Source organism: Apteryx mantelli, chromosome 2 (genome assembly GCF_036417845.1).
Source record: "Apteryx mantelli isolate bAptMan1 chromosome 2, bAptMan1.hap1, whole genome shotgun sequence".
NCBI classification, from domain to species: Eukaryota; Metazoa; Chordata; class Aves; order Apterygiformes; family Apterygidae; genus Apteryx; species Apteryx mantelli.
The window spans coordinates 151,649,364-151,669,927 of record NC_089979.1 but is presented as its reverse complement, the minus strand read 5'-3'; the positions used below and the strand labels follow the sequence as shown (position 1 = coordinate 151,669,927).

The 20,564-nt window shown below is 36.7% G+C and overlaps 2 protein-coding genes across 9 annotated transcripts in view; one reads left to right on the top strand and one right to left on the bottom strand.

The window, feature by feature from the left end:
- MASTL (microtubule associated serine/threonine kinase like) overlaps positions 1-14,150 on the top strand; it is a 36,215-nt gene extending 22,065 nt beyond the window's left edge. Inside the window, exons 13-14 of one of the 4 annotated variants that reach the window (XR_010883521.1) lie at positions 10,774-10,922; positions 14,097-14,150. The gene's annotated coding sequence lies outside the window, so the exon portion shown is untranslated. Of the gene's footprint in view, positions 1-419; positions 540-2,912; positions 3,144-10,773; positions 10,923-14,096 lie in introns of those variants that run through there. The other 3 variants (XR_010883520.1, XR_010883518.1, XR_010883519.1) reach the window with 3 other exon arrangements.
- ACBD5 (acyl-CoA binding domain containing 5) overlaps positions 635-20,564 on the bottom strand; it is a 31,598-nt gene continuing 11,668 nt past the window's right edge. For 4 of the 5 annotated variants that reach the window (XM_067291830.1, XM_067291829.1, XM_067291831.1 and 1 more), the window contains 8 exons: positions 13,601-13,738; positions 12,629-12,829; positions 11,754-11,860; positions 9,471-9,747; positions 7,935-8,134; positions 6,227-6,277; positions 5,802-5,911; positions 635-2,641 (listed from right to left, as the gene is read on the bottom strand). In XM_067291830.1, coding sequence (XP_067147931.1) covers positions 2,629-2,641; positions 5,802-5,911; positions 6,227-6,277; positions 7,935-8,134; positions 9,471-9,747; positions 11,754-11,860; positions 12,629-12,829; positions 13,601-13,738 — 1,097 coding nt within the window. In that variant the 3' untranslated portion in view covers positions 635-2,628. The remainder of the gene's footprint in view (positions 2,642-5,801; positions 5,912-6,226; positions 6,278-7,934; positions 8,135-9,470; positions 9,748-11,753; positions 11,861-12,628; positions 12,830-13,600; positions 13,739-20,564) is intronic. The other variant, XM_067291832.1, reaches the window with a different exon arrangement.

The window sequence follows — 20,564 nt, the reverse complement described above, 5'->3', positions numbered from 1 at the left end:
AAAGAGCTGGTGCTGAGAACCTAACAGGTGCCCCCACCCACCTCAGACTTGCTCTGTTCCAGTTCCCTGAACTGAAAACCCATGAGCATTGGGAGTCTCTTCCACATGGCTTCATCCAAAGGAAACCTAGATCATCTACTTTGAGATGAAGTTTGATTCACTGGATAAAACTAGCTGGAGACTGACTTCAAGTGCAATCTGGAGCTCAGCCTGGATGGTTCCAGTGCTACTCAAAGCTGTTAGCAGCCCTTCTGTGGAGAGCACCAGCTGGAGCAACATACTCCAATTCTCAGCCCCAAGGGTCTGTTTATGCCCTTGTCTCTAAGTTAAGGCTGTGTCTCTTTGTACTCCAGCAAATGATAAAAGTAACTTTCCTTACCCTTTAACAAGCTAATTAGAAATCTGTTCAATTTTCACAGGCTATGTCATCCTGAGTGTGCGATACCCATACCAGCCAAAGCCCAGTTATACAGGAGTTATAGGTAAATGGCTATGAAAGCAATGTTGCTTTGTATTACAGCCTTAAGATTGTGGCTGCTTCTTCATGACACAGCTAGCATGCTCCTCTATACAGCTAAAGCATCAGGGTGCAGCATTTGCTAAACAATAAGAAAATCCAAGATTAAATGCCAAGAATATTAAGGGATTGATTTATTGAAACATTAATAAATAACAAAGATAACACATGCCTGCATTTATTTCACTGGGAAGCTAACAGTTAAGTACCTTTGGGAATGTCTATACTGTCTCTAAAAGCTAGACACCTATATCTAACATTCTTTGGAACTGGGAGAGGTGCTCTATAGTGCTTCTTCCTGTCATCAGACATGCTGCCATAGTTTTTTTTTTTTAAATCACGTTTAAGCTAAAATATCCTTCCTCTGTAATAATTTCTATCATTTCATGATATTAAATCAATCACTTGAGGAACTTTAAGCAACAGGCGCAATGCCTTTAGATGGTAGTAGAACTTCCATTACAACACCAGCTTTGTTCAAACCTGAATTTTCAGGGTATCTTGGGCCAGAACTGATCTCTGGCATATCAAACCATCGGATTGTTGCAGCAGTCTTCAGGGATGTTCTGGTTATTGTATTTTTTAATTCAGCTTTACAACAAAGAAAATCAGAAGAGGGAAAATCACTTTAAAAAAAAAAAACACTGAACTAAAAACAAGATTAAAATTGCTCTGGTAATCACCGAATTTAATGTTTGTCTTATACTGTATAAAAATGTAGCTTGTATGAAAAATGCTTTCCAAACTATAAAAAATTTTCAGGAAGGACAGAAAACAACTTTCCTCAAGAATAATTTGTAATATTTACTCTGGCTGAAAAATGAAAGCACATAAATAATATGGTGTCATTTTTAAATATTCAAACCTTAAGCATAGGTTATGGTATGATGTAATTATTTATAGTAAATGAATGTCTTAAATTTGACAGAAAACTAGTATTAAATGCACTTCCATTTTCCAGAGATTTAGATAACTTACATAATCATTTAAAAATTAACTGTAAAGCCTGCTTTTTGACTAAGCAAACTTCACAAGGTTGTATGTTTATCTGCATACTGGTTAATAAGTACTCCGTGAAAGAAAAAGAATCAGCACCAAAATTAGCTTAAAATTGTTTTGCAAGGAAGTACAAGGATAAGAGAGAAACACAAGAACTGATTTTTTCTTAAAATGAGTGGAAAAAGTCCACAATAGATTAGGACTAGATAAGATCTTATTTTAATTCAACATAACCTGACAATAGAAAACTTAAATACACTCAGCTTTCTAAAATTTTAAAGATATTCTTACGATCTAGTTTTTATCTCAAATTAAAGCACCTTGTGCATTAACTATATATTTCACTTAAAACAAGGTGTTGTCATCAAGAATACAATTATCAAAGTTAAAAATATTATAAGGTGCAGCCTTTTTAGATGGATCCCTTGTACCGCACACTGCTTTCAAAATGATACTTGACAGTTCCCCTGTTATTAACAGTTCTGACTTGCAAGATATATGGCAATTCCCTAAACTTTTACAATCTTAAAGGATAAGTGAAACATTCAACTTTCATTTTTCACCCATTTACAAGGAAACTTGTCCCACAGTAGTTTAGCAGTAAAAATAACCAGTTGAACTGCTCAGAGCTATATTGTATTTTCCCCCCATCAGCTTACAGTGTATAGAATTCATACTTCACTACTGCTTTCATCTGATAGTATATCCCTGTGAAAAACAGGCAGAGATATTGTGATTGTAAAATTATTTCTATGTTAAAGTGATTTTACATATTTTCCATTTATTCTTTTACAAAGATGACATTTTCCCCATTATCTGACATCAGCAAAACCAGAAATTACTGAAGGCCCACCCACAAGCACGTTCCAAACAATTATTGTTCATGGGGTTTTAAGGATGGAATTAAGTTTATTTTATTTGTAACCTAGGAGCAGTGAATCATTCAAGTATCAGTAATGTTAGTCCTTAAATGCTTCGCTCAAAGGTAGTACAAAATATTACTATAACAGAAGGAACATCATCCCAGATCCTGAGGTTCTATGAGAAGTCAGAATTCCTTCACCTTCCAGGGCCTTCTAGTCCTAGTAGCCTTTAAGCAAAATCATAAATTCTCAGTTCAGTTTTCTGAAAGAAGAATCAAATAAATTAGTTAAAGGTACCTTCACATATGAGATGATTTTTCATTTGGCTAAACATCTGAAATCAACTAAGTTTAAATGGGAATGATTTCTAATCTATTAAGTCCAACACTGCTTTGTGACACCCTAAAATTTGCCCTCAAGTTAAAAAAATAATCTATGTTTACAGAACTAGCACAACTTTCACCAAGGAATAAAAAATAAAAACATGAAGAATTCTGAACTGCAGATGAAATTAATACTGTTACTTCCTACAGTACAGGACAAGAGAGGAGTTTGTGGTAAAGGAGAACAACAGTGCCTGACCCCATCAAGGGTTTGCTGACTTGCAGCAGAACAATTACAAGCTGTTTTCCAGCAACTCCACAAAACATGCAATCGTCCTAGAATGGTCCAAAATCATGAGCTGAATGTAAACAACTTGCAATCATTATTAAATTTTTTTTTTTTTTTGTGATCTGTTTTTGGAGCATTTACAATTCAAGGTTTACAAGCTTTCTTCAGTGAAGGCTACAAATATCAGTACCCAAATTTTCAGCATTAAGTTCCATATAAAGGAACGAGACAGCTTAGGAGGCTAAAAACAAGTCCTAGAACAGCTACACCACCATGCAGGAGGTTGCTGAGAGTGAGGCAAGCTCCCCCTTCCAGGGGCGTGCCCTAAACAGAGCTGTAGGCTACAGAAAGCCTTTTCACCATCACTTTCATTAACTTGCTCCATTATGCGGCAGAGATTTCAGGAGTTATTGGCGCTATGGCATCATATGAAAACCTCACATGGTAGCACAGACTCTCGGGTTTTGGTCCAGGCCAGTTGATGCATTTTACATCCAAAAGTTATTAGAAACACAAATATGTAGTATAGTCAATACATGTCTTGTGTACAGCTGTTGCTTAAAACACATTAACAACATGTAAGCTAGATCTGGCAATGGGACAACGCTGAAGGAATCTTTGTTTCGCAATCCTGTTTTAGTTCTGAGTTCTGAGTGTACCAATAACTTCTCTTCCTACCAGTTGCTAAAGGAGATGAACTCCCAATGGAAAGGTGATGGAAACAGAAGGAAACAGATAATTCTTAAATCCTGGCTACAGGAAGGTGTCTTTAAAAACAAAGAGAAAGGCTGAAGAACACAGAAGTTTCTTCAGTTGTTTCTGTTCCTGAAGTTCGTATTCATCTTAGGGCAATTCATGAATGAGTAAACAGAGTACGGACTACCTGGGGTTATGCTGCCTCTGTGTCTGGCACTGTTACTACCATTAGTGGACCATAATACCAATCCTGGTGTCCAGAACTCAAAAAGGATGTTGATAAACCATGGAAAGTTCAGGGGAGAGCCACCAGAACAATCACAGGATTGGAAAACAACTTTAAAATGAGATTCCAGTTGCTTCATCTGTTTAGGTTAGGCAAGAGAGGATTAAGAGGTGATCTGGTTATAGCAATAAAGTACTCATGGAAAACAAATCAAAGTCTTTCTGCCAAGTAGATAAAGACTTAGGAAAATCCAAGAGATGAAAGTTGAAGCTAGAAAAATCCAAACTAAAAATAATGTACTGTTTATTTATTCATTTAAGCAATGAATCATTAGGACACTTTATTAGCAAAATTGCTGGATTGGCTGTTTTTCTAAAAGCTGGTTTCTGATTGAACCTGTGATTTGATTCAGGAAAGGCTTGTGGTTTGTGCTATGGAGGTCAGAGTAGATGATCAAAAAAGATTTACAATAGCAACATACATGAAGAAAAGAGAAACATGGCAATTCCAGAGCTAAGAGCTAAACAACATTAAAGTTCATAGGAGCTTCACAGAAGACAACAACAACTGTACTGATTTTAAAGAACTTTGTCCTTTTTGATGAAATGGAAATCTCCATTTATCAATGCAGAAGAAAAGAAAAACATGTATAACTGCCTGAAAAGCCTTAATAGTGATGTCTCTGGTTTCATCAGACAATGCAAGTAATGTCAGTACTGCCAGTTACAGCTCTGAGACAGGGAATTATGTCAGACTTGAAGCCTTTACTGCCATCATACTGTTTACTGTTTGAGAGAAAGCCATTAATGTGAACTTTCAAATATTAAAAAATTACAACAATTTAAGCTAATTCTAGTAAGACCTATGCATATGCAGACTCTGCAGGCAGATGCAAAGGGAAAAAAGCTTAAGAGCAAAAGGTAAGCATATACTAAGCTAACAAAGTCAGGTGTGAGGTTTAAGTAAGCATGTAACAACTAGAGAACATTTGTTTGATCTTTTGATGCTTGGAGAGGTTAGGAAATAGGTAAGAAGAGAATAGAACTGTCCTTCAGCTGAAGGAAGCCAAAGCAGACATTGCAAAAATACTGTAGCAAATTGCTAGTAAATGTTAAATCTGAAATAGGTAACATATGGGACTCCATAAAGGATTGTGTAGGGGGAAATTTTTCACATGGCACAAGGAAACTAGGGAGTCTAGCAAGCAGCGAGAATCACTCAGGATACTGGGAGTGAGAGGGTCAAGAATGCCAAAGAGACACCTCCAAGCCATCCAGCCTCAAGTGCTTAAGTGTACTCACTGAAATCATTTATTTTGCATCGCACTTCATGGATTTAACCTTAGCAGCCTTTAGTGAGCATGCCACATGCAGAGTCAAATTAAGAAATACTTTCTTATGCTGAGGAATTTTCAAGAGTAGAAAAAGTATCCATGTCTCTTCCCGTAATTTCAAACTAATGGAAAGCGCTCCTCCTAGCTTCCAGCCTTTCTTGTTGAGTATTTACTTGTTTTTTTGTGACTGAAACACACACCTTCCTGTCATGGTCATACCAAGGACTCTGTTATATAATTTGCTTTATTAGCCTGGTATCTTCAGAGCTATTAGCCACTGATACATAAAATGGAACATTAAGCAAGATAAGTCCTGAAATAAAGACCTCAAGGAAACCAGATACATCAAAAGCAATGATTATCAAGCTCCCCATTTTGATACTGACCTGAAGTTTCAAATATATGTGAAAGCCATATTGAGACTATATCCTTGCATTATGGTTATGCCTGAAGGCAATATTTTATGTCCTGTCTCTCTAAATAACACAGAATATTTCATGTTGGTTTCAACAGATGAAATACCAAATACATGCCCTATTAAATGCAAGTCTTTACCTTCGCTTTCTTTGAAGATATACATGCACCAACCACTGGGCAATAAATGGCCATACAATAGCAAAAGCTAAAATACCAGGAGAAATTTCGAAGGGCCACCATGATGGTTTCTAAGGAAAACAGAAGAAATTCTAGTAAGCAGTCTGTACACTCGTTGAATACTACACATGTACTTCATAAACTCTTCAAATGCTACAAATATCAAAGTAGAAAATATTAGTAAGTAGAGCAGAAACAATTTCCATTTCATTGCAAGATTCATCTGTCAAATAATTTCTTCAGACACATTATTTTATATCTTCCAGTCAAGGGAGAAACATGACAACAAGCACATATTAAGAAAACTAGATACAGAATATTCATCATCATCATCTTTTTTCTCTGTTCACACTACTTTTTTACAAAAATAAAAAACAATATTTTACCTTGACAGAGGAGGCAGGCTGGTAATTTGAGAGTAGTGTTGCAGATCTTGCCTATAAAGACAAAACAAGGCTGATAAGTATCAAAAAGGAAACTGCAATTAAAATTTTTCTGCTTCACAAAATGAGAAAATGAAGTTCTTCATCTTGCAAAGGCTTTGCAATCTGTCTATGACAATGTGAGAAACAGAACTTAATGCCTGTAATCCCATCCCTAGAAAGAAAGCTTTTCCTTAACTTTGTTAAGGACCAGAACTACTCCCCATGTAACCCACCTTTCACCACCTAGTTTCCAGCTTATCTCTCATGCTTCTGTTATTCTTTATAACATTTTTATCACATTTTTACATGTTAAAAAAAATGAGTCAGTGTCACTTTCTGGACCTCTTTACACTTTCTCAAGGTTTCCCTGCCCCAGTTGTCATCTCAGCTTCCTCAAGTTCCCACCAGCTGCAAGCCAGAGTAGAAATACCAACAGCTAAATTTGCATGTATAGTGTTTAAACTGTATATAAAGGTAAAAAACTTTGTTTTAGTGTGACTTGAGCTACAGCTACAGGCATGTCTAACAGCAGAAAGGAAAGAGAATACTTCATCCTACATCATCTAGGCAACTCCAGAGAATCAGAAGTACAAGAAACTTTTCAAGACTGCTCCCATACACATTGTGGTACTTTCACAGAAACAAAGCAGTCTGTTTTCTAGGTCTTTCTTAATCAATATGAGTTTGAGCTAGAAGCTTCCTGACCCTGCTTCTCCTCAGATAAGGATACAGCATGAACTTCTGGGAAGAGGTCTTTTACTACTTCATATATAATTTGGATTGAAAAAAAAAATTAACTTTGATTCTTGAATAGCTATGATGAAACAAAATCACAGCTTTAACAAATCCCTTTCTCTGACTGCCTTAGATTTGGAGTATGTGTATCCCATAGGATACTACTTGCACAGCTTTCTAATTCTCGAGATCAAAATATATCTCTACAGCAAGGCAAACAAAACCATTTTCAGAACCATTTGCTGGTTCAACTATATTCACAGCACATTTTATTCTCTCAAACACACTAGTAAGCGTATGAGTATTTTCACTGAAATAGAAGGAAAAGAAACACTATATCAATAAAAATCTACGCTTGCTTAAAACTTCTTTTGTCTACCCTGTATACATGATGTGAAATTCCAAGAAAACTAGATTACTTTGGGGGGAAAGAGTGCTATGAAGAATGAAGCTGGTAACTGAATAATGGACTCAGGAGTTCTGCCTGCAAACATTTACCAATCTGGAAAGTTAAGATAATTTCTCAATGCCTTTGAAAATGCTTTGAGATTTACTGTCAAACACATAACATATGGGAGTAGATATTACTAACATTAACTACAGAATCTCTGTATAGCGACTGTATAATATGTATCCACAAGCATGACAGAGATTAGTCTAACAACAAAAATCAGCAAAATAATATGGTTAATTTCTAGGTCAAAATGCATGTTTTTACTAACACGTACAAGAGTCCTGAATTGTGTTCCTCAGAGTAGGTACCATAAAGCTGTGTGTAAAATTTTAAGCTGAAATAAATTACAAAACATAATTGAAATTTCCCTACATACTAAGAAAATATGAAATTTTAATTTGAAAAAGCATAAAAATATCCAAGGAAATTTAATAAAATGTAATCAAGCACCTTCAATGAATAATCCAACTAGGATTTTACCTGTGAGGCTGTAACTGCCTCCAGCATATGTAACCTCTGAAGGACGTTCTGCATGTCTTCCTGTAACCGCATCAGCAATACTGCAATCTGTTCATTGAGGCTACCCTGGGGTCCTCTGTCTGATCCCCAGCGCTCTCCGTCCCCTCCACTACCCATCTGGCCACCTTGTGCACCATCGCCTAGGGGCTGAAGTCTGTGCCCTGTGTTGAAAGGGAAAAAATAGATATATGAAACGCAGAATGAGCTACCGCTTCTGTTGAAAATGTTTGTTTTTATCAGTTTTATAATTTTCTCCCTCCCCAACTTAGTTCAGTACTTCTAATCACAGGCTATATTTATGGGCGGTTCAAAAGCACGAGGAGGTTATTACAACATCATCTGAGCTGTTTCCCTACAGCATCAGCATAACAGTATCTTTCAAGGTCCTAGAATTGCATAAACATTTAGCAAAAAATTATTAATTCAGATCCCATCAAGCTCAGCAGTGACTTCTATCCTACTGAAAAGGAAGTGAGAGCTGTCTTATTATCAAGGGTAGGGATGTTTTCAGTGCGGGAGATTCTCCAGCTGGAATGCAAAGGGCATTGGAACAGAGTGACAAGAAGATAATTGTTTGAAATGTACTATACTCCTTTAAACTTTATACAACTAACCTGTTTCTGCTTACAAGTAGCAAACATTAGTAAAACACAAAAGAGAGAAGGGGAAAGGGCTAAAACAATGTGCAGTCCCATAGTATGTTCTTCATAATAGTTTTTGACATAAGAGTTATTTTGGGATATTTTAATTTCTGCATCTGATAATGTAAAGGTGCCACATAAAAAGGTGTGTTATTTATAAATAAAGTACTTTCTGACTTTTTACCATAGGAAAAGTAAACTTTATCCTTGACTTAATAGAAAAAGTAGAGTGGAATATGGTGCTGCTCCTAAATGGAAGTATTTAAATGTTATGAAAATGTATAGAAGAGGTTCAATATATACGGAACATCTGAACTATTAAGTGATTGTTTCATCTTAGGTTTTTAAGACCATATTAGACAGTATCAGAATCACTCAAAAGCATGGCTAACACTCCAATTATATAGAAAACAATGTGTCAGCAATATGTTTCCAAGATGTTCCACGGTTTCAAGATACCATGGAAGTATAAATGCATGCACATTTAAAAAATAGGTATGGAACTTGCACAGAAACTCTTCTCATGCACAGATGCATTTTAAAGTTACATTTCTAAATAGGACACGTGCTATAAACAGTAGCTGAAGTGTAAGGTAGGCCAAAACACAATGCTTATTCAAATTCTCCCTAGCATGAGAACATCCTTTCACATTATTATTATGAATGCAATAAAAACTCTGGATGCAAAAGCTGATTGTTACCCACAGGAATTAGGATTCATTATCTATTTTTATTGTGAAGGATGGAAGCACTGTATAGCATGACTATGTTACCGGTCAGTATTGGCAAGCGGTTCTCAGGCACCAGTAATTTATGGCAGTCAGGCAAGAGAAAACAAAAGCAGCATGTGCAATACCTCTTCCTCTTCTGACACCATAAAAATCCACTTTTTCTCCACCTTTCTTCTCCTTGTGAGGGCCCCCACTATTGGCTTTGCCATCTTCTCCTCCACACTTGACTTCGCCTTTTTCTTGAACTGTTCCTTCTACGTTATTTCCAAGTTGGAGATTCCCATAAGTCATGCCAGCATGTCCTGGAAAATCTGTATTTTCTAACAGAAGACTGTGATCTACATCCAAGAAATGGGATGAACGCTTTAAGGATCCTTTGGCTGATGTGATGATCTCCAAGGGCTACAAATTAAATTAGCAAGTAATTAAATTCAGTAAAATGTAAAAGGTAACCAATAAAAAGAAAGAAGCATCATCTCTTCTTTCACTTTAAGAAAATATTTTGCCCAGCATCAAGACTTTTCTTTTAACAGGAGCAATATTTTCCCCACAGAATGTGCTCATTATTGTCTAAGTGTCCTTTCAGATTTGAAAAAGTTATCCACTCATTTGAGGCAAATATTCTGAAAACAGTGGTAACACTTAAAGTTATGTGGGAATTACTTTAGACATTTCCAAGATACAGTCATATGCAGTAATCACTAAAATTGAACATTGAAAAGATCTGAAAATGTTCACTTTTTCCTTGTAAGGTTGGCTTGGCCTCACAGACAGTGAAAAGGTATCCTAACTCAAATTGGTGAGCCACACTGTCAGAAGTCACATGGCATTACTTGAGTAGGCAGTGTTTACACTGACTGCAGGTTGTTCAAACCTGTTCAAAACTACCTGGCTCTACCTGCACCTTTCAAATAAATAAATAAATATATAAATAAATAAAGGTCATAATAGTCTCCCATCAACTTTATCTCTCAAAGTCTGTGGTATGTAGGAAGATATTAAAAATGGATGGTATACACATATTGATAAGGTCACAATTACATGTTCCAGAACACGATTGCCTTAAGGCGGTACCAGCACCACTCTGCTCAGTGCAAGGACAAGCATCTGCACTACATGGTGAAGCAAACTGGGGACTTGAGCTAGCTGAAGAATAACTCCATGAGAAAGCCAAAACAGCCAAAGGAAGCGGTAAAGAAATGGAAACAGCTGCCAAAATCCTGTTTGTCAAATAGTATGTTCATAAACCCACACGATCAGAGGTTAAGAAGCTGCATTTGCTAAATTTTTTGCAGTAAAAATACAGCTTTATTTTTTCACAGAACTTTTTCTAGTTTGAATTAGACAATCTGTAGTTCATTTATGTTTTTATTTACATCTACCTGAACATTTGTAATTTTGTTCAAGACTGGATCTTTTCTCACACAGGTTGGGAAATATGACAAAGTATCCACCCACCTCAATTAAAGAGTCTCAAACAAGCTCAAAGGATACAGAAGACAATTGGGAAATCACCTATATAATAGAGCTTGCAGCACTTCTACCAAATCCCCTTTCCCAACATGCTTCACTACCAGGTAAAAGTCTGATGTACTAAAAGTAATTCTCTAGATCCTCAGGAAGCAGTTGAACAAGAGAATGGTACAATATTACAGTACTCGTCAGGCTTTCTGAGTCCACACATCATTCACATGCTCTTCCTCAGAATCAGGAAAAAATTAGGTGTTTGAGTACGATCGACAAAGTCCATGCTTAAACTGGACCTCCTTCAGAGATCCAAGCAAGTAGGTCAACTAAGATCACAGTTAATAAAAGATAGGAGCACAAATTCAGTCAAAATTAAGCCAGCACAGTTGGTGCCCACCTTTCGTATAAAAGTCAGATGTATCTTAGAGCTGAAGAAGGTAGAAGAGCCCCTGAAAATCATGATCATCTCTCACTTCTTTAGACCTAGGCTACTTTCCAGCCACCTACTTAGGCTTACTCTCCATTCATTCTAAGAAACAAATGCAGGATTCATGAGGCTGGAAGAAAAGAGTGCAAAAAGCACAGTTGCAAAGACATTCCACTGCTTCTTAGGGATAGCTGGATCTGGTCCCTACATATGTTGCAAGGCCCTAAATCCATTTGTGGACATAGCTCTTAGTTTCTTTGTGCTGTTATTTTTGGCACATCTTCCCCTCACGTGAATGATCTGAGGGCAAAGATTTCAAGGCTTTTAGATCAGTGGCAACCAAAGTGTAAAAGATTGACAATAAAAAAAGCAAAAATGGTTGCTAGAACAGGAGAAAGGTATACGTGAGTTACTTCATTCACCTCTGCATGTCCCAGTTCATCTAACAGATGGGAACGTATTTAAAAATCAACTTACCAATTTCAGAATGTTACTAGAAACACTAAGCTCTTACCTCTTCTAGTCCAAGTTGCTCCATAGAGTCACAATAAATTTCACTGTCTGAATCACTAGTTAAGTGCGGAGCTCCTGAGATCTCTTCAGTATTCTCTTCATTTGCACCTGTACGTAAGGGAGGGATGCACACATGCTTTCTAAATAAGCCAATCCTGGCAAAGAGTAAAGCAATGAGTTAAAACATCTAGATGAGCTTCAGCTCCTGCCCCTTTCATCTACTATTATCATTCTAAAGTTAGATTAAGAATAAAGAGGTTATATTAATACAAAAATTATATAAAACTTTTACTAATGGCAAAACTAAACCTCATGTTGATATTTGTTTTATAAGATGAAAAATTTAATTCTACTTTGCTCATTCTGCTCTCCTACCTAATCTCAGTATAGAGTAGTTTTGCCTTAAGTTATCAGTTGGTTCTAAAATGATGTATTTAGACATCACTTTCACCAACTAGGCATTTATAATATGTTCAGTCTTTGGAAATGACAAATACAGATATTAGTGATTTTCATTTCATTACAGACTAGTTTTCAAATGCAAATAGTATTTGCACATATAACATAATGATTTTAGAAAAAAGCAATTGCATTTCTGTGTATTTGGCCTCCCTCTCTTTGAATTCATCTCTTTTTCTGTAAAAAAAATAATATTAATCAAATGTAATAGCAATATAAAATAAAGTTTATATATATATATATATAAAAATAAATAAATAAATATATATATATATATATATATGAGTATTCTTCAGGATTCTATAAATAGAAGACATGGCTGCTTGTCTCTGAATCCCAGGATTAAGCTTTCAACAGAAGCAATATTTTCCAAGCAAAACATACGAAAATTACAACATAGTCTTGCAAGGACAATACCTTGGTGAGCAGTATTATTAGCTAGTTCTAGGCTTTGCTCTGTTTTCTTTATTTCTTCCTCCACATTCAAGCCATTCAGGGCAGATTTGGTCTGGATGCCATTCTGCACATCTGGGATAAAGCTGTCCTTGTAACAGCCATTAGTGACAATACTTTCCAAATTCTTAGAAGCTGCTGAGTCTGGCTTCACATTCTTATATTCTGTAAAAGAGTAAGAAAATGCTGCAAATAGAAAGGTAGATGCCTAATAGCTCAAAACATATTTCTTCATGTATCTAACTTTCTGATGGGCTCTATGTTTAATGTATCTGCAGAACAAAATATAAGAATTCAGCTAGATACACATTCATAGGGATAGTTCTGTTCCTGTAAAAAGTGTAAGTATATTTTTTTATTTTGCAAAATGAGGGAATGATATTTAAAACATAAGTAAGCAAATCCACTGCACGTCTCACTGATAAATTAAAGAATTACCATAATGTCCTTGGAGGGGAAAAAAACTGCACAGAATTCTAAAAGCATACTTTCATTTCATTTCCATTTGAGACTGGTATTTTCTCAAAACGCTTTATGAATCCCCTAAGCAAATCTCACCAAAAGTTCTCTTTTATTTTCTCTGAAGAAAAGAAATGTGATTTTTAATTCTCCTGTTTCATCCCATGCATCCACTCACAACTCCTACAAACAACACTGGCAACAAAAACCAAAACAATGCAGGGTATGCTGTAGACTTTGAGCTAACATATTAACAGGACTTCCTACATGAATCAAAATTTTTCTGTATGGGATAGCTCACAAACTTGTCCTAGGCTTTTAACCTAGGCTGAGACATTGCCATTTTTCAAACATATGTGTATTTACATAAAATTCTCCTAAAGTAGTACAGCATTCATGATTCTTTGGGATTTTCTGCCACTTAGATGAGTAAGAATGAGTTTGAAAGAAACATTGGTCCAAGCCTAGAAAACATACCCTTTCCATTTAGCTGTAGTTCTTTTTCTTCTTCTTCATGAAGCCCTTCTTCTTCTGATTCAGCTCCACTATCACTACTTTCAGCTTTCCCATTCACAGCCTTTATATTTGGAGTGGAAGTCATGACATTACTAAGGTCTAAGCAAATATTCAAAGGGGACAAAAAGATATTTATATATTAAACCAAAAAAGGTACAACCCCCCACCCCCAAAGTACTAGTCAATAGTTCTACAAATGTATTTCCATATTAGAAAATATACCAAATAATGACAGCCTTAATTCTGTAAGTTCTTCCTTAATTATTTTTAATACTTCTCTTCCATGGCTCACCACAAAATGCCTAACTACTGGCAAATAGATCCTCAGTGTTTCTGAGGAAGCCAGCTGAAAGAGATTCACTCCAAAGTCCCAGATTAAGACTATTATCTATATTTATGGCAAAGTTGCATTAATATTTTACCTAGGATTGATGTGGCCATTTTCTTTTAAACCTAGGATTCAACACTTATACAGAATGTTCCCTTTTGGGCTGAAATGCTTCAAAACTGCTCTCAACTCAAAGGTGAATTTTGAAACATTCTATTCAATTATGTGAGTAATAGGAGTCTGAGGAGGGGAAACATAATATCCCATGCATCCTTCTGCAGCAATTGAAGCAGACACAAAATGTGGTAATAAGATTTAAGTTTATACAGATCTTTATCTGGAAAAGTACATATGAAAATAAATGCATATGCACAGATTTCAGTGAAAATAAGATGAAATATATACACTGAGCCTTTGTTTGCATGTCTAATTACATAAATATTTAAAAAAACAAGTCTCCTTGAAATAAACACTTAAGAGGATACAAAGCAACTGCTAAATCCCTGTTTTTTTATTTCTGTGATCACTTCAAGGATCACATATTACAACAATTATTCACTGTACAAAGAATTGTAAGGTAAAGTTTCTTTAAAAACTACTGAAAATTTAAGGGACAATTCTATCACTGCATAAAAAAAAGTTTATATACATAGTGATGATTATTTAAACCTTGTACATTAGCACAGAGTGACTAATGTACAAACAGGACCCAGTTACAATGGGATACTTGCACATTTTACTTGTTGACTACAAGGCTGAACTCTGTCCATTTTAATTGTCATCACAGCTTTCCATTTGCATAATTTTTACATTATCTTGTCAGAGCCTCCAAAGATTATTTCTTACATTTAGGTTTCACATTAAACAGCAAAATAATATCCAATTATACCGGAGTTGCTAAACCAGCTCTGCTACTTTCTTTGCTATGTGGTAATTTAGTGTTAAGGGTTTTCTGCTTTAAATCTTGCAATGAAGAGGGGCAAGCTGCCTTCCCACATTCTCCTAGTCTCAAGGCTTATCCATACTGCTTTAAAACAAACAATAATCCCCATCTACACAAAATAACTCTACTTTCTCCATAGACCTAATTAATATGTTAAATATCTGTATCACCTTAGTTTTACTGTGAGATAGGGTCTCTGTGGGCACCCTGCATCACTGTTTAAGACTGATTTAATTTAACTTTTAATCTCAAAATTAAAAAAAAAATGTTTCTTTGTTGAGAAGAGAGATCCAGTAAAACCTATGGTCTATTTTGAAGACTGCAAGAATGTAAGTAATTATACATAGTCATTTTCTCCTCACTGAAGAACACTTCTGACTTGCAAGGAAATTTTTTTTCACAAAAGAAAAATGCTAACATATTCCCAGTATATTTCTCATCAGCATGCTTCATTTATTATGAAACTCAATTCTAGAGCTGTTTTTCCAAGAAGAAGCAGTGTGAGAAGGATAACATAACAGTTAAGTTTTCACAGCATAAACATTAGGCACAGTCTCTTGGAATGGAAAGGCAAGCATCACTTTTCCCTTCGAAATACAAAAATGGGGGGAACAACCTAATGGACATACCCAATCATGTGGGAGTAAACAGGAAAGACAAGACTACGAGACCTCCTCACTCTACCCAAGATACTATAAAAAGCCTTACACCATAAGCTTATTTATTAGGACTTTTTCACTTTCTGAAGTGGAGGTCTTTGACCATTCAAACATGTTCTCTCTTAATTTCAGCAAGGAGACTATTTGCCTGGGGAAACTTCTGAGTGATATATCACACATATTTAAACAAGAGTTTGAGCTGAGGAAAAGTACTAAGATTAACAGATTTATGGTAGAGTGCTACGGAACACCTGAACAAGTGAAATCCATCAGGACCTAGGTTCATATTTCTTCCATGGTCATTCTTAGTACCAGCACTCCTGAAGCCCACCATAAAGAGGCATCACTTCGATGCTGACTCCGAAGAGCACAACATACTGCAGAGTCCCGGCTGTGCTGAAATAGCACACTTGACTTTGCACTTTTCCTCAGAACTCTTACACCATCTCCATCAGGTCCAACCCCAATTATTTTTACCACATTATAATAGCAGTTTGCTGGCATCTTCACCTTACTCTGAGTAACTGCTACGAAACCAGCAACAGTGACTAATACTGTGGTGACAGGGTGAAGACTTGCATATCACTGAACAGAGCTACTAGAGGCAACTTCTCTAGTCCTTATACCATAGAGGTTAATGGCTGCTCCCTGAGGAATGCATCTTTTTAGATGGGCGGTAAGAGTCAAGAAAACTTTTAAAACTTTATTTGCTTTATGCTTATTTCCCCCCCTCCTATTTATTCATTCTGCTTACCCACTTTGAATGCAGACAAATTTTAGTAGCTGTTTCTGTTGCTCAAATACTTCTGGTTAAATGGTACAGAATACCTTTTGGTTTATTATTTAATATCTCACTGCCTGTAACACCAAACTCTTATTTGGAGAACAGTCACAAATCAGTTGTACTGCTCTGTAGCAGCACAAGGAGCTACTTTCTACTGTAAAAGCCTGGATTTTTTAAAAAATATTGTACAGTAAGAGCTGTGTAACAGTGACAACATACAAAGAGAAGGAAGAAGGATTTCAATAAAAAACAGGAGACAGAATAGGCAGGTTAAGAGGGGAGATGTACAGCCTCTCTAAAAGATTCACTAGATGTGTACTATCTTGTATCAGCTATATTAAGAGATTTTCTGAGAGCAATACTAAATATACTTCTGTAAGGCAGCACTATAATTATTCTCCATGACTAGTATAACAGGGCCAAGTTTCACCAAGATAGACAGATATATATATATATAGATAGACAGACAGAAAGATAGATGGATGGATTTCTAACTCCCCATAAATTTCAGTGTGAGTTTTGTTACCCAACTGAGAGTTATGAGCTTAACTTCCTCTGTGGATCTGCCCCAGCTAAGCACAAGGGTCATTTTATAAAGAAATCCTAGTAGGCTGCTTCTGTTCATAGTCCATCCTCTCATTTTCACATCTCCCAAACACCTTTTATTTTTGATCTTCTTAACAGGTACATAAATCTTACACAAATTTAACAAGCATTGCTGGAGCCCTACTGATAGCTGATTCAGCACAGCACAGTATGCTCACACGAGCCATATGACCTCTTTCATTCTATGCAAATACCAGTGATCAGGAAACAGTCTACAATAGCAGGTGAATCATACTATAAAAAATTTAACTGGCTGTGTAGGCCCTCATCCTTTAATGAAAACTGTTATTATGCGCTCTTGTAAAAGACTGTAACTTTACTATCTGCTGGATAGCAGCAAAATCTTAGCCCACAAAAGGTTTTTTGTAACCTAAAGTCATATCATTTTATAGAGATCTCTTTATGCTCCTATGTTTAAGCAGTCTCAAGCTCTGTCAACATTTGTGTCAAGTCTCCGAGAGACCTATACACTGTACAAAGTTTTTTTAATAATCAGATAACTAGAATTTTTCTTCTTGCCATCAGAGCCTCATGCTTGTTACTGATCCAGTTAGGTTCCCTGCTTCAATTCCAAGTTCATGTAACTATGTTCTGCCATTTCAAATTCTTAGTTATGCAAATCTCCACCTCCTTTTCCAAACTGATGTATCCCAATAGTGTGTTACAGGAATGAGTGATCACTTCTCACAGAGGAGGAGCACATTTCAAGATGAAGTTCAGCTTTAGAAACCCTTTTGATATCTGTCCTTTACATGGGCTTTCCAGCCACAAGGCTCTTTGAACAGCCTACAGAACAGGAACTACTACAGATTTGCCATCAGAACTAAGGCTATGAGCAATATCTCTACATGTGGTTCAGTAAATTAGAGCACATATATATCCTTACTCAGCTACAGCTGTGCTGCCTCAAATAGGCTACACTCAGCCTGCATCCTTATGCTTGACTACTACACCTTCCGGTTTGGGTTTGCTTAAATAACAGATTTTTCAATAAATAATAGACCTCTGCTTGCCCAGCTTGTTTTGACTAAATACCACCAAGGAGCATGTGGGTAGTTCAGAGGGCAGACTTCAAAAAGTGAGGTCTTCCAAAAGTTTCATGTTTGTTCTGGGAGGAAAGAGAAAACAGGGGAGCCCATGAAATCATCTGGGATCAATAAGCTCTTCAGCTAGAAGAGCAAGAGTTTCTATACCCTCATTTCCTTCCATTCTTTTTAATATAGCACACTACGAAGAAAAATTATAGGGGCCCAGCCTGCCCTATAACACCTGTTCTGCAGAACAAAAATGAGCTGCCATCACAAATAAAACAAGTAGAGACACAGAAATACAAAATTCTTTACAGTTACCATTGCTTTATCACTTTTAATTTCAAACGCATTAAGTATGAGTTCGCTGAAAAATGCATCCCCTAAGCACGCAGATCTTGGCAGTCAGATTTTCCTCTATTTACTGTTTTACCTCTTCTGTTGTTTAATCTTCCTAAACTTCACTATACCACAGAAAAAGAAACCTATCTCCTTGATTCTTTTTTGTTTTGTTTTGTTTAAATACACTCCCAAACCTTGCTTTGTCCATATTCCTCTCTATGTTAACACAATAATTTGGGGATAAGAATGAACACTAAGAATGGCTGCTCCTTAAATACTTATATAAACTTGCAAGAATCATATTTAGGATTATAGACTAGTCATCCTGGACTTTTATGGTTTTCCTCTGTTCAACACCCACAGACAGTTTCTCACCTTCATACATATCACTGTTATCTGCTCCCTCAAATTTTCACAATACCTTTCATGTAAGGAAGGTTATCAAATTCTTGGGTTGGCTTAGATCTGCGTCTCCCTCCTCCCAATCATTCCTGAGATTCTGCCAGTAGAGACAACCTGTCTGGGATTTCCTGAGTGAGGGCAGTCCAGTCAGAGCAGTAGCTGCCCAGTCGCACTCCCAGCACTGGCAGGTAGTTCCACGTAAACCATTGGACATCCAGAATACAGGGTCACCAAACACGCATAACTCAGTTACACAGTGTACGCGCAGTGAAAGCAATGGAGCCAGGCTTTGTCAGCTTACTGCCAACACCTTAGCCATCTATGCAACGCACAGGTTGGTATCACATCTGTTTCTGGATGTCTCCATGTCTGGTACTTCCCTCTGGGAGAATGCGCAGGGCTTGCTAAGGGTGGAAGAGACACAATCAACCCTTGGAGCTTTTATTCTACAGGGGAGGTGCAGAGGGGTATTATACTCTACCTATGTTTTGCAGCAGAAAATACAACAAAACACAAACCTAGTGAAATCAAAACTACACAAAGAAAACAGAATTATGCTTTAAAGCAAAAGAAAACCATACTGCTGGGTCACTTATAATCCAGAAACTCTAGTCTGTAATGATAACGTAGCCTGAATCAAAAATGATACCCCTGCTGGAAAAAAACAAAAAAACAAAAAAACAAAAAAACAAAAAAACAAAAAACAAAAAAAAACCAGAAACACCAGAGGAAATAACATGCAGATTATGTATTTTTCCCCCAACTACTCCAGGCCTACCAGTTGAAGGAGCTTTTACAGTGCCCGTATTAAACATGGTCTCACATATAACATAGGCAATTGCTTTTTCATATATCTTTGAAGCTAAGATTAGAGTCATGATTTTTGCTACAACAACATTATGCATAAAACACAAACCCATGCTGGCTGGCCACTTTTCTGAGAGCAATCGAGATACAACTACCTACACCTGTTCCTCCCCAGCCTTCCATACCTCTGCTCACTTTTTCATCTTTAGAAAACACAGCTGCGAGAAAGCTGGATTTCACTTCTCTCATCATGAGATCTTAACTACAAGTCAGACCTCTAAAATATGAAAGACCTACATTTTACAGCAAGTAGGTACGTCCACTAGATTCTTTTATCACCAGAACCTGAAGAGCTTTTGACAATCCATTTTGCCCTTCGCAGGCTGAACTGTTGTCTGGCTAAAGAATCCAGGTCCAATGACCAGTTATGAACACAAGCTGGTACTGTTGACTCAACACAGCACGAAACAGAAGACAAGCTTTTCTTTTCAACAAAAGAAACGTCTCTCAGTTCCTTCCTGTCTGAAGGAGCTAATCTTTACTCTTATATTTTAATATTTGGATACTCTGCTGCTCACCCTGAAGTGATGTGTTCTCTACTATTGCTGTAGAAAGAGAGGGAGCTGTTGATTTCCTCAGGTTATATCCAGACAGATGCTCTGTCCTAATTTCTACCATTGGTAGGCAGCAGCGGCACAAACGCATTAGTTCAAAGGGGAATCCCAGACAAAGTAGGCCCCGATTTGGCCTGGAAAGCCTGAAGTAGGTACATATTGTAGCAGTACAAGCCACAGCTTGTTGAGGCACTGATCCACATCTCGGCAAGACTCGCCACTGATTTTGGCTCTTGCTGGCCCAGCCCTTAATCCCCTAATAATAGGTAGCATTCCCATGGAGAATGCTACCTAGAACATTTCAGATGCTTCTAGAACTGAACTGTTAATCTACTGAGGCAGTAACTACAATATTTGTAAAATAAAAGTCACACTAGACTCCCTGAATATCATCAGTAACCTTGATTATAGC